Raw genomic sequence first — 27980 nt, 5'->3', positions numbered from 1 at the left:
TGGTGCCACTGTACTCCAGACTGCGTGACAGAACAAGACCCTGTCTCAAAAAAAAAAAAAAAGTACTTTTGTCCATTGACACTTTTTCTGTTCATTAATAATTGAACAATTTATTTGGATTTTTAAGCTCCTTTGTGATCTGAAAATCTCTTTGCTTTTATAGTCGCTCTAGAGGAATACCCTTTAGGACTTCTCAGAAATAAAATAAATAAATAAAACATCTACTAAAAAGAGATATAACTTAATTTTTAATGTATTTTAAATTTGACAGAACTCAGCTTTGCTTATTTCAGACTTACATCGTGTTGCCTTGGGAACATGCCTGTGTACATGGCCTCCTCCTTTCCCTTCCCATCCAACACCTATGGTGTCCTGCCCTCTTCCTAGACTTAGACAGAATCAGGAACACAGACTTCTGTTAAAATGACCACAGTGTACTTTATTTAATGATTTTGGTACCTTGTGTTGCATTAAAATAAAAAAAAAAACCTACAAAATCCAAATATATAAAATTTCAAGTTTTCTTTTTTTCTTTAAGTTTTACAGGAAAAACCATGTAACCAAGGAAATTTGTTCATTATGAAGTACTACTTTCCACTTCATTTCATCACAAATTGCAACTTACTTAACAGACCAAAATAACTATGGTACTGTAGTACATCAAATACTCCACACACTGTGCTTCAAACTAGGGCACTGGGGGTCACTGCCTGCTGACAGTGGCTTCCCGCGAATAAAGACACACTTACAATCTGAACGCTAAAGGGATGTTTGGATACATGGAATTTGAATATATATATTTACAGGAAGGAAACAAATTTAATAACTAGTTTAAGTCTCCATTTCAAATAAAATTCCAAATACATTTGTACAATGTTTACAAAGTAAAAGCACAAGAACTGCCAAGATGATCATTCGGGTCCAGGCACTGTGCTCATACTGGGGGAAATGTCTACACCGTTCCCTACGCACACTCGTGGGGTCTCTCGGACCTTATTTCTGTAATGGAGGGGGAAGCACAGGAATGGCATTTTTGCACAATCAGAATGTCATGCAGATAGTTGACAACAGGGGACTGAGAAATTACTGGTCCATTCTCTTCCATTTGCTGTTCACCTGCCACCTGTTCCATTTTTTTTCAGAGATAGATTTAAAACAAAACAAAAAAATTGAACAGGGAAAGGAGCACAAAATGTTTAAGGCAAATTAAGCAAATATAGAGCAGCTTATCTTGATGTTGAGTGGAAATGAGGATTTTACCCAAAACCAACCTTAGAAACTAACAAACAAAATTAAGTACAACCTCCTGAGGTTGGGTGGTGTATATCATGTACAAATTTTTGAAAATTGCTTTGCACCAAATATCCTTTTGAAATGTTAAACGAAAGACTTATTGATTACAAAGTGCATGGTTTCATGTTTCTAAATAAAACAACAGTAGCTGAGGTAGTTAGATGTGAAACTTATTTACTTAAAATAACTGGAGAATTAAGAACAAATATTGGTAGCAAAAATCCTTGCCATTTGGGAGCAGGTTTACATTGTGCAGTGGTTTCATGCTAAGCACGATGTTTCTATTTTTCTATTAGATGTTATTAATTAAATCAGAATATTAGTGGTAGTAGTATTTGTTTCCAATCTGCTTGGTAGGATGTTAGTACAGACGAAGTTTGTATCCCTAGTCATGTCATTTGTAACTCAGGCTCACACCATTTCTGCATTGAAGCTATCATGTAAAATGGCATTAATTATCATTACTAGAAACTCCAATCCAAACTGCAAAAAGAATTAAGTAAACACTGAGAAAAGAATCCATAGGAAGGATGATTTTGCTCTTGCTTTAACAACATTTTTGTCATAGCCCTAAATTCAGCGTGCTATTTGGTTTCAAAGAGAGAAGAAACCTCTGGCTCATTGCTTGCTGTCTTTGTTCTGAGAATGGGAAAAATGTAATTTGCATATCCTTCATCGACTCACCCTAGGCTATTGAGCTGTCTGGCTACAGAGAGGAAAAGCAGAAACTATTTAGTAGAGGCAAGGTTCTCATCCAAGAATAGCTATGGTCTCTTTCTGCGCTCTTTACCAAAGAAAGGCTTCAGTTGGGATCTTCAATAAGCAATTGACCAAATGATGCATTCTTTTCTTATTTGATACCATCTAGATATAAAAGGAATTTTGTGATGATAATAATATGTCAGCAATACTAACACACGTAAACTAATTGGGAGACACTCCTTTTGATCAAAAGAGAATTTCCATATGTTTTCTATCACTTGTTCATGGAATACAATGTTAATGGGAAATATCCGTGAAAGTTGACCACAATTAATACATTTACAAAGCATCACATATGTGATGTTTACAGAATGACTGGTCCTCAGCAGCATAATCACATGAATCTTTGCTGAAAATTGTAGTTTTTCTAAAAACTTTCAAGGAGGGCTCTGGAGAGTTCCATGTGGTCTGGAAAGCCTTGAAAAGAGGCTGAAGTCTCCTTTCTTCCAGTGATGAGATGTATAGCTTATATCTCAAGTACATGTTGTCTCTACTTGTCTTTTCATCTGTTTGGTGAAGAATCTAGACTCTGTCATTTCAAAGGGTTGTCCAGCTCTAACACACTTCAATTCTGTTGTGTATCTTTGTGGCAAAATCTCCCCATGACATACTCACCCCACTATCTTCCTCCCATCCTGGTCACCCCACCTGTGAATCTGCCACTTCCTTCTTCCAGGCCCCTACATCTAGTCCAAATAGGCAACACCAGTTTTCTTCTGCAAAAACAAATAAAAACACAGTATTTTCCTTTATAGCAAAAAGGATATTCTGCTGCATTTCTGGTTGGGGGAGTATTGATACTAGGAACTGGGCGGGGGAAAAAGGACAGTCCCAATTATTTTTTGACTCACTTACTATTCTCATAGTATTAGTCCAGAAAAACAATACTTCAGTCTGGTTTGGCAGCACAAACTTTAAAAAAAATGAATCAGATAATTGCCTAGGTTAAATTCATGCTTCAGAAAGTTTAATACCATGCATTAGATATTAATTAACCACCTCGAAATGTTAAGGCTTTGAAATATCACTGCCAATTAGATTTTAGAATCCAGAAGAGATTATATTGAGTGCGTATCTTATGTCAGCTCCAAGCACAAGATGATTTCAAACCCACTTCTCAAGGTAAACTTTCTGAAACCCATTTTGTATTTTTAAGAGTGTGCACATTTTTTCCACAATGGAATATAATCATTAAATAAGGGCACAATGATAATATTGATGTACAACAACTTTGCCTCATGAAGCCATATCATGAAAACATTATCTGCTTTGCTAGTCTAGTTTTATGAATGTATTCCTATATCATGATATTGCCTCTATGTCTCAAAAATTACAAATATTTATAAACCAAAATGATGTTATTTCACATTAGTTCTTATCAGGATTAAATTTTTAAGTACAAGAAAACTTGTCACTTTTGGGGAAGTTGTACAGGATATTCTCTGATGTTGTTTTCACACTGTCTCCTTTATCCTTTAGTAGAATTCCCACCTAAGCACATGTAAGCATATGTATATCAGTATATAGCTGAAGCCCTGTGTAAAAACTTCTCCGAAATATTTGAAATGTAGTTATAACGTGAAAATGAATCAATTCAGGAGTTACAGGTGGAAATAAGGCTTTACGTTCTTTTATTGTGTTGTAAAGATGTGTCATCTTAGGGGTGAAGAGGATACTCAATGGAAATGACACCAACTCTAATCTCACTAATATCTGTTAAAAATCTTTCCCCAGTAGTGGATTTCAGAACGCCACCTGGTGATCATGAGTACAGAACTGGGGCATCATGCACGCATTCTGAAAAAATGCAGCTTGGGATCAGGCATGCAAACCCCTCAGGCATCAGGAGGAGACAAGTTTTCTGGGTGCATTTTAATAAACATTTAGTAAAATTCAGTTTGGTTAACAGGAAAATTGCCAACTTATATAAAGCATCTGAATGTCTGGATGAAAGGAGTTGTCTCATTAAAAAGCTAATCATTGAAGAAAATTATACATAGACCTTTGAAGGAAAAGTGTTAGTTTTATATAGTGATGAAGAACCATTGTATTCTCTGCTTGGTGAGTTGTTGCTGTTGTGTTCCTCAGACTCCACTTCCTCCGTGCTGCACACAGCTCTCTTCTGTTAATGCCAGTTCTCAGGAATGACAGCACTTTCTAACCTACAAGCACTTTAGCAAATCTAGCTAATCTCCACAACACCCCTATGAGGTAGGTAAATAAATATCTCTCTTTTGCATATGGGGAAAATGTGGCCAAGGGTGAGTTTCTGAGGCTGGAGAGATGGACCAGGGATTAGGGCTCAGTTGTGCAGAGATTCCCATTTCCTTTGTCCCAGTCACTGACCCATAGACCCTCCCATCCCTGCATCCAGAAAGGAATCCATCCCATAGTGTAAAAGGATATTGTTTTGTAGAATAACATATTTAAGTATATTTAAGACAGTCACTATATTCAACATGGATTTTTGGTTTTCTACGACACCATAAATTCCATTGATTATCGTACTACCAAAGATCACTGAATAAAATGCTTTTGTGGAGGACAATAGGTTGTCACGTCTTTGTTGCTGATTCAACTAAACATCCTGTTGGTAACATGAAGGTAAAAAGATTTGAAATGGGATTTGGTGAAGTAAAAATCTTAGGGAAAAAGAAAAGCAAAACTGAATTGGGCTGGTACACACATCTGCGATAGGACTCACAGTGATGATGTTGTGGGGCCTGGGGGGTCCTTACTACACAAAGTGGAGGATCCATTTGATTTCATAAAAACATTCTGCTTGTAAGGGAAGGAAGGACCCAACAAGTAACTTTATTGCCTTCCCCATAAAGACATTCTAACTTGGCACTGAGTGTAGAATGTGACACAATCAAAACCCTACCTACAAATCTTCAAAACATTTAAGTTTTCCCTGGAAATCCCCTCAATATCTTTGCATAGTTGAATACCTTTCAGTACTCTGTGTGCCTGCTCACGGTGAATCATTTGTATCATGTTCTGCAACATAAGTGCTCTTAAAGAAAACTGGTCTGAATAGCTTGTCTGTTTTTCTGCTAAGCTTCAGGACCATAAATGAGGCAAGCACAAAATTTGAGACAATGCTCACCAACCCAGTGTCAAATCAGGAGAAACAAGCTCATCTTCCTACTGTCACAATGAAGAAATGTCCACAAATAATCAGGAACGCAAATGTCAGGATGAACATCTCAGACTTTCCTTGAGGGAGGTGAATTTTCCTTTGACGTAAACTTTTTCTTTTTTTCCCAGGAATTTTAACGATGACTACAAAGATATCACTAAATATTCCCATGTTTGTGGTAACCAGTTGGTGCTTGGAAATTGGCATGACATCAACAAACCAAACCCAAAAAACTATGTATGGTATTTTGTTTGGTTTGGGAAAAATAGCTTTTACTTCTATTAACATTATAAAATTCACCATGAAATAATTTTGTCAAGCAGTTTGAATGGTTTTTAGGCTTAAAAAATATCATAAGGAATGCTTAAAATTAAAACTTCTATTTGAAGAATAAAAACTTAACAAACTTATATTTCCCTTGAGCCATTTTATCAAGTAGACTTTGTGAATAACTAAGATGATATGAACAGCAGAAGAGCAATGATACAATTTATGAAAGATAGCAAAGACTGAATAGAAAGTTTCTTGCCTGGCAGGGGCCAAGTGAAGGAGGGTGTGCCGCAGCCAGGCCCAGAATGCCCAGGACAGCCTACCTGACCTCTTTCATTCATGTGTTTGCTGAAAGTAAATAAAAATTAAATAACATTTGTTCTGCATTATTTCTCTTTGCACAACAAAGAGACCTTTAGCAGCAGAATATGACCAGCAATTGCTTACGGCGCAAGAAAGTTCAATTCCATTACTTACAACACCTGAGCAGTCTGTCTATCCAGAAACACCAGACACCCAGACGGAAAACTGTATGATTCAAACATCTCGACTTTTCCAAATATCCGTATGTTTGATATCATGAAGACAAAATTTACCACCTGAGTGATCTACTTGGCCACTTTTCATCAGGATATTTGCAGTCATGTGGACAGTCTTTATTTTTTAATAACTCCTTGTCTACTTTGGTTTAGTGACGATGGTTCAGCAATCATCTGGAAAATTCAAATGTTGAAAGCCCCCCAAAGAAAAGAAACTTAGTCAGGAGGAAGAATCAGAGCTTGAGGGCTATCAATGGTCCAGTGGTTTTGTCTATGTTGAAAAATTGCTTAACTGTTCATTTCTTTCCACCTCCATTATTCTGAAAATTATTCTCTCAAGAATTATTTTTTCCAGTTTGGGAATAGATACACAGACTAGGTGACTGGCAGAATTGAGATTCACAATATGAGTGAAAGATTCTAATGCTTGTAAACCCAGTTTAGTGTGTTTGGACACAGAGGCTCTTGTGACATTGTGATATATTTACAATGGGAAGATGAGTAAGGCCATGGTAACCCTGAATCTCATTGCTGTTAAAAGGAGGGATGGTTAAGTGGTTCATGTTCTACAAACAAGGGTAACTTACAATACCTTGGAATACCTTATCTTAGAACCCACGAGAAGCTCTCCTGCAGAGCCCATAGGGACCAGTGGTCAAGGAGAACTATCACAGGGGGTGGGTTCCCCTAATGACAGAGTCACTCTTAGACATGACACCACTGACATCTCTGTTTTCCCACTTTCATCAGGCCCTAGCCTTTCCAAAGTGGACATGTCTGTTGTTATAGTTATGGACTGGCAGTGACTATTTTGAACTTCTCTGCTCTGTGAAAAGGCAAATACTATGGATGAGCCACTGACAGGTTTTCTCTTCATCACCATACTTGGGCCTCTACATTAATAGATACCCTCTGACCCAACACCCAATCCTGCTAGAGTAACTCTTACCCATGAACCTTGCTTAAGAGGACTATTTATTGCTCCCATATCTCCACGATTGGCCACCTCATTGTACATTACAGAGTATCTTTGTACCTATGTGGGCTCTGGGGTTCAGAAAATGAACATTTTGTTTAACTTGTTAGTTTTCATTGCTCGGCAATTGAAAATAAATCACGTGCACAGGAAGGGGAACATCACACACCGGGGACTGTTGTGGGGTGGGGGGGAGGGGGGAGGGATAGCATTAGGAGATATACCTAATGCTAAATGACGAGTTAATAGGTGCAGCACACCAACATGGCACATGTATACATATGTAACAAACCTGCACGTTGTGCACATGTACCCTAAAACTTAAAGTATAATAATAATAAAATTAAAAAAAAAAAAAGAAAAGAAGTCACATGGTGGTAGACCACTTTTTGTCCCCATTTTATTTCAGGGCTTGCGCCAAGAGCTAGTTCTGAAAACTGACTCGCCGTGATACTAGTGCTGATAACTGGGAAGATCATTCAGTAGTGCTTGCTATTATACATCTTGGTGATAACTACCAAGGTGATAGCTTTGGGAGGAGAAACATCTTCGAAACACAAGAAAAAGAATCCCTGCTTCTTCCTCTTCTCGTTTTTCCTCTAGACTGCTTATTGACAAATCTGATGACTTCCACTCTTTCATCTAGGGTGAACTCCTAAAATTGTTATACCAAAAGATTAGACAGAAAACTTTACAAGAACATGTGAAGGCCCGACTCTCTTGCATACTGTGAAACTATGACCTGATAACTTCTGGTAACTTCATTCTTATCTCGTAGCTCAAATCTTTCTTTGAAAAAAAAAAAAAAAAACCCAGAAGCAAGGGAGAAAGAACCATGTCTTAAATTAAGAGATGCTCTGTTTACCTCTATGTGAAAATTTAGTCATTAAGAATATCAGGGCCGGGTGTGGTGGCTCACGCCTGTAATCCCAGCACTTTGGGAGGCCAAGGAGGGCAGATCACGAGGTCAGGAGATAGAGACTATCCTGGCTAACACGGTGAAACCCCATCTCTACTAAAAAATACAAAAAAATTAGCCGGGCGTGGTGACAGGCGCCTGTAGTCCCACCTACTCAGAAGGCTGAGGCAGAAGGATGGTGTGAACCTGGGAGGCAGAGCTTGCAGTGAGCCGAGATTGTGCCACTGCACTCCAGCCCCTGCGACAGAGTGAGACTCTGTCTCAAAAAAAAAAAAAAAAAAAGAATATCAGATTCGTGATCTTTGAGCTCGTAACCAAGGTTTTGCAGGGCCTGAGAAGCAACAAGATAGCCAATTCCACATAGAAATGGATCTCGGTTTGGAACTGCTAATGTCACCACCTAAGAAGGCAGGAATCAAATTATTCAGTAGCTGCACCCATGCAGATTTTACCTCTGAAACTGAATAAAAACTCAATTTTTATAAATTGGTTATTACAATGCTGACAATGGTAGTCTCAAGAAATGAAATAAAAGCAGCAACTGTACTCAGACAGATCAATTATTCAACAGATGACAGTGCATTATTTTCATTTCCAAACATGTGGATTTGAATCCATTTAAAGCAAGTCTCCACGACCCAGTACCCCGTTCTCTGAGCTATGCAAGCCCCCGGGAATATTTTTCTTTTTTTTCAAAACAGCGTTTACTGGAAAAAACAAATGAAGCAGATGAATATTCATAGCGTGAGCAATAAGAAGCAGGTAGCAGGAATTCACTAGCGCTCCACTTCACAGAGGTCTTTCTCTTCAGGCCTGTGCACGTCATGGTACTACGGCTGAACGGAAGTGCTCCTTTTTCACTAACTGATTAATGTTCCCTTGCAGGAGCTTGGTTACAATATTACAAGTCAAGAATTTGCAAGATTAAAGTGTCTGTTGAATTAATTAACTGCAAATCACCTCCAGTAAAGCTTGACAAGCTCCAAGATGTTTCTGTAGAAAAAGAAGGGAATCGATAGCATCAGCAATAGGCAGCTTTGTGACAGTGGAGACTGTATTTCTGAGTGACAGCTCACTGCTACCTTCCCTCCTCTTACAGCAGGAGGGATTTACATCTTTCCACAGAGCCCCAAGCTTCCGATTCAGACCGTGGAAAATGTTTCACCCCAGGCTTTCAAAATATACTTCAGAAATCCATTTCCTCTTTTATGTACAATGCATTAGAAAGGTTAATAAGGGAAGTTGAATATTTTAATTTTTTGAAAGAATGATATAAAATGACAATTCTTTCACTAGCTGACAGGTCTCCTTTTTTTGGTTATGTTAAGGTGTGTTATTGCTCCCAATTTGAATAGAATAAAAAAAATCACAAGGGGCTCAGTAGAAAACCACAGGTCAAAGGTTAATTGCTAAGTGAATGCAACAGCGCTCAACACACAAAATGCTCATTTTCTAGACTCACAATGGCAATGCTGGTGTTAAGATGCGTTCTACTGGTGTGCGATCAAAATGGGAATTTTGATTACAATCATAGAAACTCAAACTATATTTTCAACACATTTAGTAGTGTTTTGGAACTTCTTGATGAATTAATCTGAAATAATTAAAAGTGTTGATTTGATACAGCTCCATACCAGAATGCCACTAGAATAGGTAAATTAAATTAGCTTAACCACATCTCCATCTGATAACATTTGTAGTACTTAAGTAATAATTCGATTAAATCTGTTTTAATATAAATTAAGCAATGGAGAGGAGGAGAAGGTCAACAATTTGGTAGATGGAAATATAATAAAAACACAAAACTTTATATTTTCTGAAATTCTTTTTTTTTTTTTTTTTTTTTTTTGAGACGGAGTCTTGCTCTGTCACCCAGGCTGGAGCGCAGTGGCACGATCTTGGCTCACTGCAAGCTCTGCCTCCTGGGTTCATGCCATTCTCCTGCCTCAGCCTCCCGAGTAGCTGGGACCACAGGCGCCCGCCACCATGCCTGGCTAATTTTTTTGTAGTTTTAGTAGAGACGGGGTTTCACTGTGTTAGCCAGGATGGTCTCGATCTCCTGACCTTGTGATCCGCCCGCCTCGGCCTCCCAAAGTGTTGGGATTACAGGCGTGAGCCACTGCGCCCGGCCTATTTTCTGAAATTCTAATAACAGTGTAGATGACATACTTCAATTACTAGCACAAGAGAAAATTTTGTGTCAGTACTGTGCTGGTAATATTTGCTTAATATTTTGATTAATTAGTTTTGGTATTGTTTTTTTCGTTAAACAAGATTTTTGCTTAGCAAATATTATATCAGTAATTATATGCTTCTTTTTGTCTGGTCCAATGACTAAAATAGCAATAATTGTAGTAAGGAATGTGGTAATGGTGGCATGAACCTAGAGATCATGGTACCTTGTAACATTTATTAGGTCAACTCTTTTATTAATGCATAATGTGACTCTCCAAGGAACTTGAATTATTCTGTACTCATAAAAGTTAATATGCTTTCTTCTCTCTTTTCTTCTACTCCTTAGAGGGCCAATGGGTTTATATATTCCCTGACCAGAATTATTTCACATAAGGAAAATTAGTTATACAAGTTAATAGTGATCTTTAACAATCTGCTCCTTACATATGTGGGAAGCCAATCACTCAGGAGAGAATGCAATCGGGTCCAAAGCCAGTGTGGGTTTCCCCAGGAAGCTGGGGCTGACTGTCCTGACTCCTGACTCCTGACTCCTGAAATTGTCATGCAGCACAGTGCTGCTCTTCTGGGCATTGGAGGAAAGGCTTTAGAGAAACAGCTCATGTTTATGTCCAGAAATTTGTTATTCCTAAATAACCAGTATGCTGGAGAAATACAGTTATTGAAGAATGCTTTCTTGAAAAATCAGAGAAGTCACCTATTGGAAAACTCTTCATTTTGGAGTCTCCCTAATTTCATGCCTTTTCTTGAAATAAGTTCTCAAGAATCGCTTCAAAGTTTATCCAAAAATGATTGTTTTCAATCAAATACTATGCACCAAGAGAGTATTTCAATTTTTTTGTGTGTTGTGATATCAATTTAAAAATATCTAGTGTTGGAGAGTCATATAAACAAATTATAAAATTACTTTTCTCTTTATAAGCAGTCATCTAGTGTTTTTTTTTGTATTTGTATTACTTTATGTTCATCATCATTATTTCATATATTAATTGTATATTGTAAGGCTCACATGCCACACAATGGCATTTTGGTCAATAATAGACTGCACATATGACAGCGATCCCATAAGACAATAAAACTATATTTTTTACTGTAACTTTTCTATATTTAAATACACAAGTACTTACCATGGTGTTACAGTTGCCTACAGTATTCGGTACAGTAGCATGCTGTACAGGTTTGTAGCCTAGGGACAATAGGCTCTACCATATAGCCTAGGAGCATGGTAGGCTCTACCATCTAAGCTTGTGTAAGCACACTCCATCACACAATGACAAAATTGCCTGACGATGCATATCTCAGAACATAACCCCATCCTTAAGTGACACATGACTGCATAGTCTTAGAAAAGCTGTGTTTCTTTCTTGCTTCAATATGGAATTAAATATAGATATTGAGAAGAGAAGAAACAGTGTGGTAGAGTAGAAAAGAGTAAGAGCTGACGTCAGAAAACTATGATTGTGCTGCTAATAGCCAGACTGTGAGCTATTCCAGTGCAACTTTCCTTTTGTGCTTGACTGTGCATTGCCTAGCCAAATGAGTTGTAGAGGTCAAACTTGTTGAATAAATGACTCAGGGAAAAAATAAAAGTGTATTGTGTAATCCTGATCACAAAAATTACCTGTTCTTTTTGGATCTCAGTTGTCTCATCTATAAAATAAAGTGATAAAGCAGTACTTAGATTTATTTTACATGCTATTTCCTATAAAAATCAGTGACTTCTAATTTTATATAAATTCATAAAGATCTCTTAAATCAAAGTAGGAAGATAGTTACTTGTATTTTAATACACTACATTCATATTGATCATTGAAGATTTTTTAAAAATAAACACCAGGGTTGAGAAAATTTTTGGTTTATTATCGGCTACCTTTTTAGTATCAGTTCAAACAACACACACACAGCTTACTAGGCAACAATATCATTGAATGGGTTACAACTCTGTCATCTTGCAGACCTTCAGACATGCTATATCTAAAGTGAGAAGGGAAAGAACACATCAATTATTTTATAATTCAATTCAACAAATATTTGGTTGACACTTGCAGTATTATTGGCATCTAACACTGAAATAAGGTTCCTAGACTTATATGATTGTTCAAGCTAGTGCTTTAATAATCCTCTTAAATATTAAAGTTTGTGACCTGCAAGATATTAAATAAAATTTAGGGAAAAATTATGGCAGTGAAACAGAATTACCTTATAATTTGAAAATATCACTTCAAAGACTTGTTAGATCTCCTTCCTTCCTTCCTTCCTTCCTTCCTTCCTTCCTTCCTTCCTTCCTTCCTTCCTTCCTTCTTCCTTACCTCCCTCTTTCCCTCCCTCTTTCTTTTCCTCTCTCTCTATCTTGTCAAAATGCCAAAGTAAGTAATGGGGTTTAGTTTTTTTTCAGTCTGCTTAATTGGATGAAAACAGCATACACATATAAAATACAAGAGACATGGCATCAGGTTAATTTATATTTATCACTTAATTGAATACATAGTGGAGCCATAGGAGGGGGACAGTTGCCTGGAATGGAAGAATAGCATTTATCTGCCTACTATGAGTTAGAGTTAAGGTAAAATTTAGTTACAGGTGATAGAGACTTCCATTTTACATCGACTTTTACATTTTTAACTGTTCATTTTGAAGGACATCTTTGACTTTTAAATAAAATTTTCTTGGAAAAATTTGATCATCAGACCATGATTCTGTTTCTTCTGAAGACTTGCCAAATCAGGACTAGATTTTGTGGGAAGAGTCATTGGGCTCCCAGAAGTCGCAGTTGTTGAAAGCTGTGCTCAACCCTCAGCCCCACTGTTTCCTAGCTGTGGGACCTTTGGGCAAATTGCTTGACATCTCTAAGCCATTTACAGATTTTGTCATCTGTAAATGATGCTTAACTCACAGATGGCAGTGAGGACTAAATGAAAACACATAGATACAGCTCTTAGTCCAGCACTAGGTGCGCAGTAAATCATCCATCGTGGTGAGCTACTCTCAATGTGGGAGATGGAACCATAAGAAAGTCTATGGGGAAATGAAATAACCAAAAGCAAAACTTGATTTAGGCAGCTCGTTTCTGACATTAGGCTGTCAGTATATTACGAAAATATTTCAAGGACATTAAGTCATCTCTTGTTTAGCAGAATATAGGCCTCAAGGTTGACAAAAGCTTTACATTTGGGGGCCAGGTCACTGCCTGAAATATATATATGTATAAATGCAAATGGCTATTTGGCACTTCTTCCATGTGGCTTTCTGCTGTGAGAGCAGGCTGCTTGCATGTTAGCCTAATTGCTTCAATTAGCAAAATTAAATGGCTCATTATGTTTTTATACAATTCCACCCACATTCTGCAGTTTTACTTTAGAATGAGTAATGATACTGTCGAGGCTGTAGATTGAGAGTCTTGCCACATGCCCATTTTTAGGACAGCAACTAGATAAGACATATGTCAACACAACAACTGCAGTGGTCTGATGCTGCCACCCAGGTGCCTATGTGAGGAGAAGGGATGCCACTCGAATGCTCAGGGCATTTCATGGCCTGTTACAGGTCCAGACAAGAGTCTCAGAAATGGGGGATAGAGCGGAATCACCCATCCTTGGCCATTTTGAAACACTGGAGCATCAGGTGGGAGGAGTGTTATGAGTCAGAAGCTGACACAAGCGATCTTTTTGATTGTTTTCAAAAATGACATTGGATTGCCGAGACAAAGGAACGTTGATCTGCATCTGTCACTGAAATTATAGGAATGACCACCCCAGTCCTCCTGTGTTTTCACCATGCGCTTCAACCATCCTCTGAGCTATAATCTGAATGACAGTATGAGCTATTTTTAAAAAGGCTTTAAGGAATTCTCCTTAGCACATAAAAATGCAGGCATCTCATCCAAGCTTTATATAGAAACAGCAATGGCTAATGGCAAAGATATGTGGAAAATGCAAGGGAGCATATATTTAGTCTAGAAAATGGTTCATTAGAAAAAATCTCTGGATTCTTGTCTAAACATTGTGTCAGAACTTGTTTCCATTCAACGGCATTTGGTATATTTAAAAGCAAATGTGTAACCTTACACAATCCTGGTAAGGACAGAAGAGGTTCTCTTTGCTCAATTCAATCTGTTCAGAGAAAGAAACTTTGAAGTGACACAGAACTATTTTATTCAGCTGTTTAAAAGATGAGATCCTTAAGAAGTGATAAAACTCATTCGAGCTAAGAAGTGCTGAATTATATTTAGGTATTTCCAACTGAAGTTCGTAAGTGTGTTGGTCTTATAGATGGACTGTAAGCTTGGGTTGGTTTTGAAAAAGGAGCAGGAAAATGCTTCTTTTCTAAAAAGTTTATGTACAATTTATATGCATAACATACCACTTTATATACATTCAAAAGCAGTATATACTTTATCCTTTTCACCTCTGTTACTTTAGTTGGAAAGTGTGTGTGTGTGTGTGTGTACATACATATATAGGTACGTATATATACATATATGTATGTACAGACACACACTTAAAAGGCACATATATCATTTTTAAAAAACAGCCATTGAGTTTTCAACTATTCTCATTCACTTTTAATTGTTCTGTGCAATCACTTCCTTTACTCATAGAGCAAAATAAATTGGGCATTTAGAAATTAACCATAAAATACTTCATTTTACTTTTATCTTCAGATTATCTTTTGCTAATACTTGAATTATATATTCTTGCCATGTCAGTAAGAGAATTTATTATATTTGTTGGGTTAACAGCGTTTATCACAAATGAGTAGTAACTAAGTGTCTGCAAAGTCAATGCTATTGAACTAGACAGTATGTAGTTAAGTAAATAAGCAAAGAGGATTTAAAGGACATAGTCATTTTGGGAGACTAAACTTTGACTTACATGGAAAAATTATTTCCTTTTCTTTCACACAAACACTTAAAGTGTCACTATGGTTAAGATACACACACACACATTATATATATTCATTAAACATGGTTTCATATTTAGAAATGCAAGTTTAAAAGTAAAACAAATTACAATGTTGTTCCTTTAGAAAATTTCCTGATCCTATGCAAAAAGTGAGTAAGAGCAGATCTCCCTCTTAAATGGAATCAAAGTGGACTCAGACACGGAAAGGAGCCTGCAGATAAGGAACACAGCATTTCCAATTTTTTCCTTTGGGATTCTCCAGTTACTGTCTGCGGAGGGTTTAATGGCAGATTGAAAAGGAAATGTTAGAATTAAAATATAAATACAAAAATGAAACTTTGTTTCTTTGTACATTGACGATGTCTCTTTAAATCCGAATACTTTAAACTCTCTGTTATCTGTGCATCTAGAAAACGAGTAAAAGTTGTTATTACCACAACAGTCTGATGGCAGTGTAGTGCTTCCTGAATCATGGAAGCAAGGCTAAATCATGATTTATCTCTTGTTTTGCTCTTGTAATCTTTTGAAAGGTTGTAATTCATCACATCATGGATATGTTCTTTCCTTAACAAGAATTCATGCCTAATTAAAACATCATAATCTCCAAATATGTCGGATAACAGAGCATTTACAGTATTTGGGAAATCACTGAAAAATTCAACCTCCTTACATTCTCCTGACTGCCAATCTCACCTCCAAGTCAAAGCACAGTACATCATTTTTCATTGACATAGTATTCATTCTGACTCTTAACATGTTGAATGAGGGATCAAGTTGAGAAATAACTTAGAACTTACATGATTGAAGCATGATGGGGCCTGTTGGGTTTGTGTTGATTGATTGACTCTATTAGACTGTAATCTGTGATTTACTCATAGAATCAAAGGTACAGTTCAACTGAGAAACTCAATTTCCAAAGATCATCAGTTAAAAGTTGTCTTGGAAACAATGAAGCTAATAACTCAAGGTTCTGCACAAAAGTGAAGAATTTGCCAAAATCGTTTTTTCCTTCTACAGTGGGGGTGGAATGTTTTCACCATGTGCTGACAAGAAGAGCCTTTTCCTGGGCCTTTACTGGTGACTAGGTAATCTTTCCACATCCCAACAAAAGATTAGTATTTTTTAGTGGAAATCTTGCTTGGAGGATCAAATCATGGAGTACTAGGAAGTATGTCTACTTATAAAAATTGTCTATTTTTTAAAAAAATTGATTTGGGGCTTTGTACCAAAAGAAGTCCTAGGTTGAGCCCTCTGTTACTTCCTGTGGATGTCATCGTGGGGACACAGTCTCTGGATGACACACCCATTACAGGTGGTGGCTAGAGAACTGGACTACTTTGTGTGAATTAGGTCCAAATAACCGAATAATTAAGTTAAACTTTTTTCTTTTTCTTTTTTAGTGGTTTGACTAATACTTAATCTATCAGTTGGGTTAATATAAAACCAGGGAAGGAAGTTTAAGACATCTTCCACTGTGGTCAGGTTTGTTATAATGGATGGATGAAAGTAATCATTTACATCTTTGATTTCCTGGGAAACATTGGCCAGTCTTGACAAGCCCTTTCTATTTAAGCTGATTCTCTCTTCACCTGATATTGTGATAGCACCCCTGGCCAGGTTCCTGGGGGCACCAACTTGCAAAGTAGGGTGATCTTGCAAGAGACAAATGTTTTCAATCTGCTGAGGCAGGCTGATGGAATTTGTGGACCAGTTTCTGACATCCCAAGTAATTATGATGCTTAAAGTATTTTAAACGATTCCAGGTCTATAAAAAATGTGATGATGCCTATGTGTATACCCTATATTTTTTATTACAAAAATATTGAAATAATCCATGAGTTATTCCACTCTGCACCAACTATAAAAAAATACTATCAAAGTTTGACCGGCACTTTTAATGCAACGAAAAGCACCATGACCGAGGACACTGAGAACAGAAAGCGGGGAACGTTTACTTGCTGTACGGAGGTATTTAAAACCCAGAAGCTTGTTGTAAGAGTGCGACTTTACAGATGATTCAAATACACATCTTAGCTGGATATAGTGATAAGCCCTCTCTCAGTTCAGAAGGGTTTTTTCATAGCATATTCATTGCATTTGTCTGCTCATACTTACTAAAAAGTGTCCCAAAGCCTCTAAAAGACACATCACTTTGACCTTGGATTGGGGGGAGGAAAAGTCTGTACACAGTGGAGAACTTGATTGCTCGTTCTCTCGCCTGCTTTTAGGGGGCTCATGCCACTCATTCTCAGTTGTTTGGGGCTTCCACGTCAGTCCTGTGGTTGGATGGTGTTTGGCACTAGAAAGGAGTGGCACGGAGTCTTCCAGAGTCAGCGTCTGCCTATGGTCACACAGAGCCACTCATTCTGCGTCTGGAAACAGATCCGGTTCCAGCCCATTCCTCTGGCTCGCGCCGCATTGCCGTTATGTCCCAATGGGCGCTGCACATGCCTGGGAATCAGACTCTCATTTTGCCTTTTTCCCCACTTCCTCTTTGTGTACCTGTTACATTTTTGCAATTGAATACTGAATCATGATTACTATTTAATTTACATCATGAAGTTATTGAGCTCCTTGGTCTTGTTGAAAGCCGTACATGGGCTGCATAGGATTTCTGTCAAAAAGGATGTTCGCAACTGAAAATTTAAAATATAAAACAAATCCTGAAATGTGTAGAAAATGAACCACTCCATCAATGCTAACACATGTGTAGACAACATTTGGGTTTGCTGTCCGTTGGATAGGATTTTCACACATGGTATGGATTTCCAAATGAGAAAATGGTTTATGAATTCTTTTCTAAGCAATGCTATTTTTTTTCTCGAGGGATGTTTCCCTCTTTCTTTGTTTTTATATTCCTGTGGGAATCAGAGCTTTGCATCAAGAAAAGTCACCTAAGCTTTTTTGACAGAGGACTGGTGTAACTTATGTGTGTTAGTGTATGTATGTGTGTATGACTGAATCTATTTTTATGGAAAGATCAGTTAACGCCATCAAGACACCCTAATGATTGGAGGCAAAATTTTTCCATAATAATAGTACCCTCTGGTGGGTGCACCCAAGACCGTGCAGGAGGAGTTTGGTAGCAATGGAGAGTCCTACTAAGCCAGCGTCATTCTTTCAGGTGGAGTCAGAGACTCTCGGGTGCAGCTGCTTTGAAGGAGACCAGCCGCCCCCAGCCGACAGGATCAAATGATAATGGTGATGACGGTCCCACTAGGAACTTCACGGCTCACTGCCCTGCTCTAGGATGAAGTGTCATTATGGCCACAGCCCTGCTGTCACCCCTTCATCTGGATGTTGTGGGTCCTGCAACTCCTTTTGCTTTATAAAGTGGTTTCGTACTCCAACCGCTCCTGAATAAGGGCATCATCTTTGTACTGCAGCCTTGGAGGAGATGGGGAACATTCAAAAGCTAAAATAGCCTTTCGGAGGCTTCGGTCCAAAACATGTCTCTCCCATGCTGGGTACCTATTCCTGAACAAGTCAATTTTAATGACTGATTCTTCAATCCGTGGTGGGCGAGATGATGGGGTGGATGGGGCAGTGGGCCTCACTTGAAAGACAGGTACACACCCATCCCGCTCTGCGAATTTCTGATCGCGGTCGCTGACAACACTGCGGTTGTTGGAGATGGACCGTAGGGTGCTTGTGGCCACGTCTGGGGGCAAAGTGAAGGCAGCGGCTGGGTCCTCACAAGCACAACTTGGTGACTGCCCGAATCTGGGTCCATTGGGATGAAAGAAGGCATAATACATCAGCATAAAAACAACGCCAGTTAAAAAGCTGCTGAACACCACACACAGCGCTGGAATGGCAAATGCGTCTGCAATCTGGGGAGCCTTGTAGAGGTACCAGAGGGCACTCAAGGCTGTATTTTCCAAAAGGATCACAAAATAGTAAATGAATAGCCTGCAGCGTGTCCTGCCTTCCTTGACATTGAACCAACTGAAGATATAGATAATCCCCACCACCATGTCGAACACTATCTCTTCCCATTTGGTGATACAGAATTCTGTCTCACAGTGGACGATCCAGAAGGTCATGATGCACCAGTGAAGGACGATGAAGATCCCAAAGTACAGCTGGAAAACCGAGGCAAAGAGGGCAAACGTGATGACCCTGGCGGCGATGGTGAAGAAGTGCCAGCAGAACTGGATGATGACGGCCATGTAGCTGATGGGCTTCTTGTCATCTCGAGAGTCCCGGAGGGCCTTCTGGTAGGAGGCCAAGGCCCAGGCCAGGGACACGAGGGAAGCTGCCGCTGTGAAACCTACAAAGGCAAACAGGAAGACAGTCTGTCAGAAATCAGTTGCAGCAATGACTCCTGGAAGTCACACAGAGCTGGGGGCTTGAGGAAGACTGGCTTTGACCTCAGCAAAGACTCTTAATTTCTTTGGTTTTTTTTTTTTTTTTTTTTTTTTTTTGGAGACAGAGTCTCACTCTGTTGCCCAGACTGGAGTGCAGTGGCACCATCTCTGCTCACTACAAGCTCCGCCTCCCGGGTTCACGCCATTCTCCTGCCTCAGCCTCCCCAGTAGCTGGGACTACAGGCGCCCACTACCATGCCTGCCTAATTTTTTATATTTTTAGTAGAGACGGGGTTTCACCATGTTAACCAGGATTTTCTTTGTGTTTTAACTCAGATGGGGATCCTCGTATCTGTCTTCTCTAAGGCTCATCCATATGGAGAAGTCATGAAGCTAATAGGAATGCTACTCAAACCCAGCATGGGTGTGAGACCTGGAAATGGGATGGAGTTTAACTTTCTGTATTTGGTGTAAATGGACTAAGGAGGTAATTTTGTGAAGTGGGAAAATAACCATGGACCGGAGGCTGTCAGAACTGGGTTGTTGCTTCAACTTTGCCACTTACTACCCCCATGACCTTGGACTATTGTTAAAATGGGTGTCCTCATTTATAAAGTGTGTGATCTCCAAAGTTCTCTGTCAGCTTTGTGATTCCATGATTGAAGGGGATATGTAATCACAAGAAATCAGGGACTACCTGGTTTATCTTTCTGCTTGTAAGCAGGATTAAATGTAGTTTATTCACAAAAGACAGTTTATGCATTCTTAAAAATAAAAGGTGTCTGTACAACATCCTTGGCAATGTTTCTTGTGATACCTGGTGCACAGTTTGTCCTAGTGCAATCTGGCACTCTTCCTACAGCCTTTATCTGTTCCTTATTGCCTTTCCCATAAAAGAAGACATGTCCGTTCCCTGTCTTCCATCTCTTAGCTCTTCATAGATGAAAGATTGTGCTGAAATTATTTTTCAATCACTTCTCTTATTTTATCATTTTATTGGCCCCATTTGGTTGGTATTCCCTCTAAAAGTAGGCTTCCAAATGTTAAAAGTCATTTTTATTGTTTTCCTCGACTCTTGTTCCACCTCCTGTATGGCACAGTTCATCTCTATCGTCCAGATGTGGCCAGGGCTCACCTAAAAACACACTGGCCTCCTTTAGGAGAGAGCTCTTATGGGAAATTCCTCTGTCACAGAAATGGTATGCCAATCTGCATCGCAGCTGGCTTCCCTAATGAGCTGAACCAAGACTCACCAAGACTAAGAATGGTCTCATCTATTTTAAAGTCTGGCTGGCTTTTTCTTCACCAAATCTATTATTAATCATAACCAGGCCCCATTAAAGCCTTTCTCTTCTTTTGGATATAATAGAAGATATGTTGATTGCCAAGATCTTATAATGGAATTGGTACTTTTTATTCAAAAATATTTTTATAGGGAAGAGCTGTTGTCTATGATCCTTGAAAAATGAAAAGAAAGTACTCTTGTGGAAAAAGACCACACTAATTGACAGGAAATACATTCAACCCCAATAATTATTTCTGATACATCCTCGTTGAGTAAGGTGAACTCCAAAGAACAATTATTGATAAGGAAAATATTTTCTAAGAGCCATTTCTCATATTTCCTCCCAATAAAGCCAGCAGAACAACTAGACATGCTACACTGGGACCTTCAGGTTTTTCTTTTCTTTTCTTTTTCTGGCTAGCACAAAAATCTTTAATTGCTGTAAGTCACAGGCAGCTGTGGTGCTATTTATAGATCAGTTAGAGACCAGTATACAAAGGAGTTTCTGATAATTTAATTTCTAAGCAACAGAAAACACCGACATCAATTATAAAACAAATTCTGGAGTGAAAGAGGGGGAAGGAGAAAAAGTTTAAAAAATGACAAAAGAAGGTGAGAGAAATGCGAAATAAAAGGTAATGGGATAACGACTATGCGAACATCTTTATTATCACCTGGGGATTTAAGAACAAAAGATTGTGCCGTTTTAATTTCGACGCTTTTGTAGGGCATAGAAGCCGCTCATATCTCTCTTCTTATGTGTACCACTTGCAAACGTGTAGCTTCTCACTAGACTATGCTCCCTTTGTGCTTTTAAACGCGGCGCCCAGCTGGGTTTCTGCCCGGGAACGCCCCTCCCCTTCCTGCACGCCGGCCTCCTTCAGCACAGCTGGGGCACAGCGCCGCCTTCAGGAAGATAACTGCACCGCCGGTCAGGCTCGCGCCAACCAAAGCCGGGTTGTTAGCGGGGTGGTCAGAATGGTTCTACCAGTTTGCACAGGAAGACGTTACTTAAGGCTGCTTTCCAAAGCAGTGAAAAAATAGTAAGAAAACTTTAAGTACACAGTATCATGAAATGATGATATGATCTGTTGTCAGATTTAAGAGAATAGAAACATTAGCCTCCTTCAAATTACTCTGTAATCTCTGCCCCTTTTATTGCGTGTCCTAAAAGAGTAATTCAGCCTGCGTTTGACACTCCAGGAACTTGTTAAGATGATACTGTAGCCGTAGAAAAATGAAGGCTTTCTATCAGCTTTGCTGTCTCTATATCTTACAATTTAAAAAATCTATACCAAAGGGAAATTTCATGTCCCTGTGATACCCTCTTTATGAATTCTCTGCTTTAGCAATGAGAATTTCTCTTCTTCCTGTGTTGATGATGATGATGATGATTTTTTGAGACAGAGTCTCACTCTGGCTGGAGTGCAGTGGCACGATCTCAGCTTACTGTAGCCGTCACCTCCTGGGTTCAACCCATCCTCATGCCCCAGCCTCCTGAGTAGCTGGGACCATAGGCGTGTGCCACCACGCCTGGCTAAGTTTTGGATTTTTAGTAGAGAGGGGGTTTCACCATGTTGGCCAGGCTGGTCTCGAACTCCTTGCTTCAAGTGATCCTCCTGACTTGGCCTCCCAAAGTGCTAGGATTTTAGGCGTGAGCCACCGTGCTGGGCCTTCCTTTGATTATTATTTACTTTTTCTTCTGTTTAACAATTGATTTTTATAAGACAAATATATGCTGAACAGAAAATATGGGGTCATATACAAGTTAAGACCCTTACAACTTCACAAATTCACAACTGCCACAGAACACTTAGTTCTTTTGCTCTTTATACACATAATACGAGCTCAGTTTTTTCCAATGCCAAGACAGACTTCCTCAGCAAGGCATGGCCTTATTCTTAGAGTTCTCTGGAGCTTCTGATATGCAGTGGCACAGTGCTGGAACACAGGACTCTGAGCACTCCTTTAGCTATTAATGTGTATTTTAAGTTGTTATTTGAAAATAATTTCAAACTTACAGAAAAATTATAAGACTAGAAATATTATATTGAACATCTATATTTCATTTGCCCTAATTGTCAACTGACTGTATCATTGCCCTCTCTCTGTCTCTGTCTCTCTCTCTCACCCATTTGCGATTAAATGCATACATTATGGTCCTTTATCCTAAAATATACCAGTGTTTATTTCCTATGAATAGGGGCATTCTCTTACATAACCACATAAAGTTATCAACTTCAATCAATTTAACATTGACACAGTACTTTAAAAAAATCCACTATCAGTATTCTAGTTTCACCAATTGACATTAACAATGTCCATTCCAAAATTTTTCTCCCCTATACAGGATCAAGTCTAGAATCAGGTACTACATTTAGCTGTTGTATTAATTCAGTTTTCTTTAATCTGGATTATTTCCAAATACTTTCTTTGACTTTATGACACTGACATTGTTTGAAGAAAATAAGAAAAAAAGAAAAAAAAAGGTGTTCCTAATTTTGGGTTTACCTGCTGCTTCTTCATGGTTGCATTGCTAGGCAGGAATATATAAGTGACATCGAACAATGTATTTTTTCAGGATCATCATACTAAAATATGACGATTCCTTCAGTGGCCCCAGGAAAAAATATATAATGGGTCTGTCAGTCTTTTCTTTCAAAATAATGAATAGTATATCACTCATGAAAACTTGCTTCTAAGATCAAGCTATAAAAACAGCTACAGGGGACTAAAAGGGATTATATATTATTTCTTAAAATGTGAAAATAGGTGATAAGACCTTAGAGCTTACCTAGTGCAATAATCTTATTTTATAGAAAAGAAATTGATTCTCACTTTGAGAGGTTATCTTCCCTCTCTCCTGCCTCCCATTTATCTTGGGTGAAAATTGTCCTTCTCCAAAGCGAACTCTCCTGCTTCCTAAACAAGGGCGCTAACAGTTAACCTGCCTTTCTCTGGATTCCATCTCCTCCTCTATAAGAGCGCCTTCCCCAGATCTTACAAACATGTAACAAGCCTCCTTTATCCCAAGAAACACCATTGGTGTGATTTTTTTCTCTCTCCTCTTCTTTATTTCAGATGTGTCTCCTGTTTTCCCTCCTGTTGTTTCTTGTTCCCCCATTTTGGTCTGGTTGTCCTTTAGCTACTGGCATTGCTTGGGATGCAGTCCTCAGTCCTCTTCCCTTCTCAGCCTTTTTCTGGGTGACCTCAGTCACTCCATGTCTTGAATCCAGCAGACATCAAATGCCCATCTGGACTCCCAGCCTTTCTGAGCCCCAGTACTGTGTGTCTGACTGTGAGACCTGAAACCCCACGGGCCTACGATGAAATACCTGGAAGCAATCTGGCTGTAGGTGACAACATTTGCTTTCTCATGGAAAGAACACAATTCTTCTTCCCTTTATCCCCCCCTGTTGCTAGTGTAATGCCCTTCTCAGAATTAGAGGGAACATGAATTTCCAGATAGGTGGCCACAGTTCTAAGAAAAGGATTTTATGTGCAGCTTGACTGAAATGCCATGTCCAAAGTCACCCAAATCCATGTGTTCATAATGTGCACCATTTTAGGTCATTGCTTCTGTCACTGAACTGAGTCGGGCTGATCCAGATGTCTTTGCTTTCTTACTGTATCACAGCCTGACTAATCAATCTGACTTTGAATACAACAGTTCAATGACCATAAAGTTGGTATGACAGTTTATTCCATCATTTTGAACTGATTATCAAATAGATATGTATGTAGAGAGATTCTTTTTTTTTGAATACGGGTGGTAAAGGAATTTGGACATATTATAATCCAAGAGTTTTCATTTTGAAACTCTAGACTAGGAGATATCTACTTCTAGCCCTTCAGATTTGTGCATCTGAATTATTGTAGACACTGCTGAGTAAGCCAGAGGCTAATTTCTCAGATGTCTAAGATACTTGTCCATTTTCAATAAAGATTTTTCAGAATAATAGTTATGGGTCTAACACTAGCTCATTAGCGAATTAACATTGCAAGGGGAACTGATAGAAATCAATATGATGAAGTCCAAGTGCACAACAACATTTTGAATTTCTTCCCTCTTCTTTTTGCTTCTCATGGGTTTATGTTCCCTTTAGGGCATCTCTCTTCATGCCCTTGTTTTCCTCCCCTTCTTTCCCCCACTCCCCTGCTTTAACTCTGCTGTCATCTATTTCCTCTTCTTATTGAACATAGTATGGAATTAAATTATTTTAAAAATAGCTGTGTTACGTGAACCCAGGGGGCGGAGCTTGCAGTGAGCCAAGATCGTGCCACTGCACTCCAGCCTGGGCGAGAGAGTGAGACTCTGTCTCAAAAAAAAAAAAAAAAATTGTATTAATGACATGTTTGGTGTTCCCCAAATCTAACTCCACATATGTTCTTAAAGCACAAGCAAAGCTCAGAATAAGAAAGGAAGGTACTCTATTTAAATGCCAGTTGTCTGCTCTAACTATTCTTTTCTTTACCTTTGCTCTGATTCCTGTGGCTTTGCTCCAAATTCAGATTCGATTTCAAGGCTTCCCACAGGGCCCATTAGACGGACTCAACATCACTAAACTCTGCTTTTCATCACCAGTAAATTGCTTTCCTATAACCTTCCTCTAATTTGTGTCTAAAAGCAGTTTAAATGAGAGAGGTAGAGAATTCTCGGTATTAGGATTATAAAAAATGATAGCTTAGAGTATGGTTGAGAGTGGGTGTGTGTGGTGGGCAAAAACTATCATCTCAACTTATGCATTATTTCCTGTTGGAAATAATGGATAAAGGGTTAATGTCGGTTGTAACCCCCCCACTTGAAAACATTATAATCTGAGTCCCTTTGATTTTGAAACCTCTAGACTAGGATAGGGCTATCTCTGGCCCCCAGATGTAAATTGGGTCTCTCCACAGACATGTTTCCATACCAAGTACCCATTCCTGTTCCTTAAGAGCATGGATCCCACTTTATAATTATGCTTCATTTTGTGCTTGTTTAATTATTGTATTTCTCACTACAGGGGGTCTTTTAGGCGGGGATAAATACTTGTTTATCTTTCTGTCCCCTTGAGCATTGCAAAGTGCTTAACATATATTCAGAATTGACACTTAGAGGGAAAAGAAGGAAGGACGGAAGGAAAAAAAGAAAGAGTATTCCAAATGTAGAGCCAGAACCACAGAGAGAATGAAGTGTTCAAAAGATTTGCATGGTTCTTTATTGTTCCTCTCTTCTGCTTCTTTGCAATTTCAGTTTCAGCTGCAAATGCCAAATCACTGTGTAATAAAATCTGAACTCCTGTTGTGTTGTTTGTGGTCTGGGTGTAAACAAGAATTCGTGGAAATCCCCAGAGCACGCTTCGTAGGATGTACAGCCTAATTCTCTAGATGGAAGAGGCTCAGTAAATTAACCAAGTGCTCGAATTCTTTGATTCTTCCACGAAGAGAATGAGCCTGTCTTTTTCTTTCTCCCTAAGGAGGCCATAACCTTCCCCTGCGACAGGCAAGCCAAAGTTTGCACTCTCAGAGAAACTTCTGGTCACTGGCCCACATTCACAACCAAATTGCAGCTGGTGAGAAGGGCCCTTTTTTTTTGTTCTAACTTAAAAATTTACTATCATGAACATTTACAAACATACAAAAAAGCAGAGAGAATAAAACAACAAATGCATCCTTCATACGGAATCAGCTAAAGGGCTCTCATTGACTTCTCCTTTCTCTTTATTTCCAGAGTCAGAACAGCTGTGCTGATGGCTGGGCCTCTCTCAGGACAGCTTGGAAGGCCCGACCTGGCAGCTCTCTGGGCCCACCGGAGCTCTCCTGCCTTGTCTTGTACCTGCCTCTCTGTGCTCCAGCCACACTGCCATCTCTCCATTTCTCAAATGCTACGTAAAGCCGCATTCTCTTCCCACAGATAGAAAATGCTGCGCTCGCCCTTGAAAAGCCTCTCTCTCCAATGAATTCCCACTCATTCCTCAATTTTCAGTTGAAGCATCATTCATTCCTTTGGGAAACCTTTTCTAGCCCCTAACACCCTGCATTGGTCCTAACATACCTTGGCATGACTGCTGTAGCTCTGTATCTGCGTGGGTACTGACGGATGTGACCCCAGGAGGGAGGGTGTGCAGCCTGTGGCTCACCACGGTATCCCCAGCACCTGTCTCTCTGCTTGCCTATTAACTTCCTAAATTAGTGCATTTTCCCCTGTCATTAAAAAAAAAAAACTTTAATTTTTTCATTTGTATATATTGACAGAGCACAAGTACAGATTTATTGCATGCCTATGTTGTATTGTGGTAAAGTCTGGGCTTCTATGTGTACCCATCACTCAAATAGTAAAATTGTGCCTGAGAGGTAATTTTTCAGCCTCAACCCCCTCCACTCTCCCACCTTTTGGAGTCTCCAATGTCTATTATTCCACTCCATATGTCCACATGTACCCATTGTTTAGCTCCCACTTGTGAGTGAGAACATGCGGTATTTGACCTCCTCTTTCTGAGTTATTTCACTTAGGATAGTGGCTCCCAGTTCCATCTATGTTGCTGCAAAAAAACATGATTTCAGTCTTTTTTATGCCTGCATGGTATTTCCATGGTGTACATGTACCATATTTTTTTTAATCCAATCCTCCTTTGATGGACACTTAGGCTGACTCCATATTTTTGCTATTGTGTATAGTGCCACGATCAACATACAAGTGCAGGTGTCTTTTCAGTATAATCATTTCCTTCCCTTTGGGTATGTACCCAGTAGTGAGATTGCTGGATGGAATGATAGTTCTAATTTTAGTTCTTTGAGAAATCTCCATACTGTTTTCCATAAAGGTTGTACTGATTTACATTCCCACCAACAGTGTATAAGCATTCCCTTTTCTCCACATCCTTGTCAACATCTGTTTTTTTTTTTTGACTTTTTAATGAATGAGTACACTTGCCATACAGTAGCTTTTCTCATATCATTTCCCTGTCTTCCCAACATCATTGCAAACATCTTGACTTCCCTTTTTCTCTCCCCATTTCTTCATCCTTTCTGTTGATTTCAACATTTTTAGAGGAAATTTAAAGTATCTTCTCACAAGTAGTTTTAAGAATGGATGATTTACAACATAACCCTACTATAGAGGTGAGATGATCACATGACCATTCATTACACATATATCTTCTCCTCACATTCTCACCATAATTTTTTCCCCTAAAGGCATAATTTCTAAGTAAACCAACCAAATAACAAACACAATACTGAATTTTAGATGGCAGTATAATATTGATTTCTTGCAGTCAAGAAATTTTATAGTTTCTTTAGTGCATATGAGGCTCATAATCATAGACAAATTAAGAAGGAACAAGCATTTGTTGGGCCCTTGCTTTGTGCACAGTGATATGTTAGGCAACTACAGCCTTTGTGCAAT

The 27980-nt window shown here is 38.9% G+C and overlaps 1 protein-coding gene across 3 annotated transcripts in view; it reads right to left on the bottom strand.

Annotated features, from left to right (window-relative positions):
- Positions 1-413: 413 nt before the first annotated feature.
- The window catches only part of XKR4 (XK related 4), a 441254-nt gene continuing 413687 nt past the window's right edge, over positions 414-27980 (bottom strand). The window contains exons 3-4 of one of the 3 annotated variants that reach the window (XR_004672896.3): positions 15793-19268; positions 414-8894 (exon numbers count right to left, since the gene is read on the bottom strand). Coding sequence is in view for 1 of the 3 variants with exons in the window: in XM_034966105.4 (XP_034821996.1) it covers positions 18322-19268 (947 nt within the window). In the remaining 2 variants the exon portion in view is untranslated. Of the gene's footprint in view, positions 19269-27980 lie in introns of all 3 variants that reach the window. The other 2 variants (XR_004672897.3, XM_034966105.4) reach the window with 2 other exon arrangements.

This window comes from Pan paniscus, chromosome 7, assembly GCF_029289425.2.
Source record: "Pan paniscus chromosome 7, NHGRI_mPanPan1-v2.0_pri, whole genome shotgun sequence".
Taxonomy (NCBI): Eukaryota; Metazoa; Chordata; class Mammalia; order Primates; family Hominidae; genus Pan; species Pan paniscus.
Note: the sequence above shows the minus strand (reverse complement) of the source record. Positions and strands in the feature narration are given on the sequence as shown.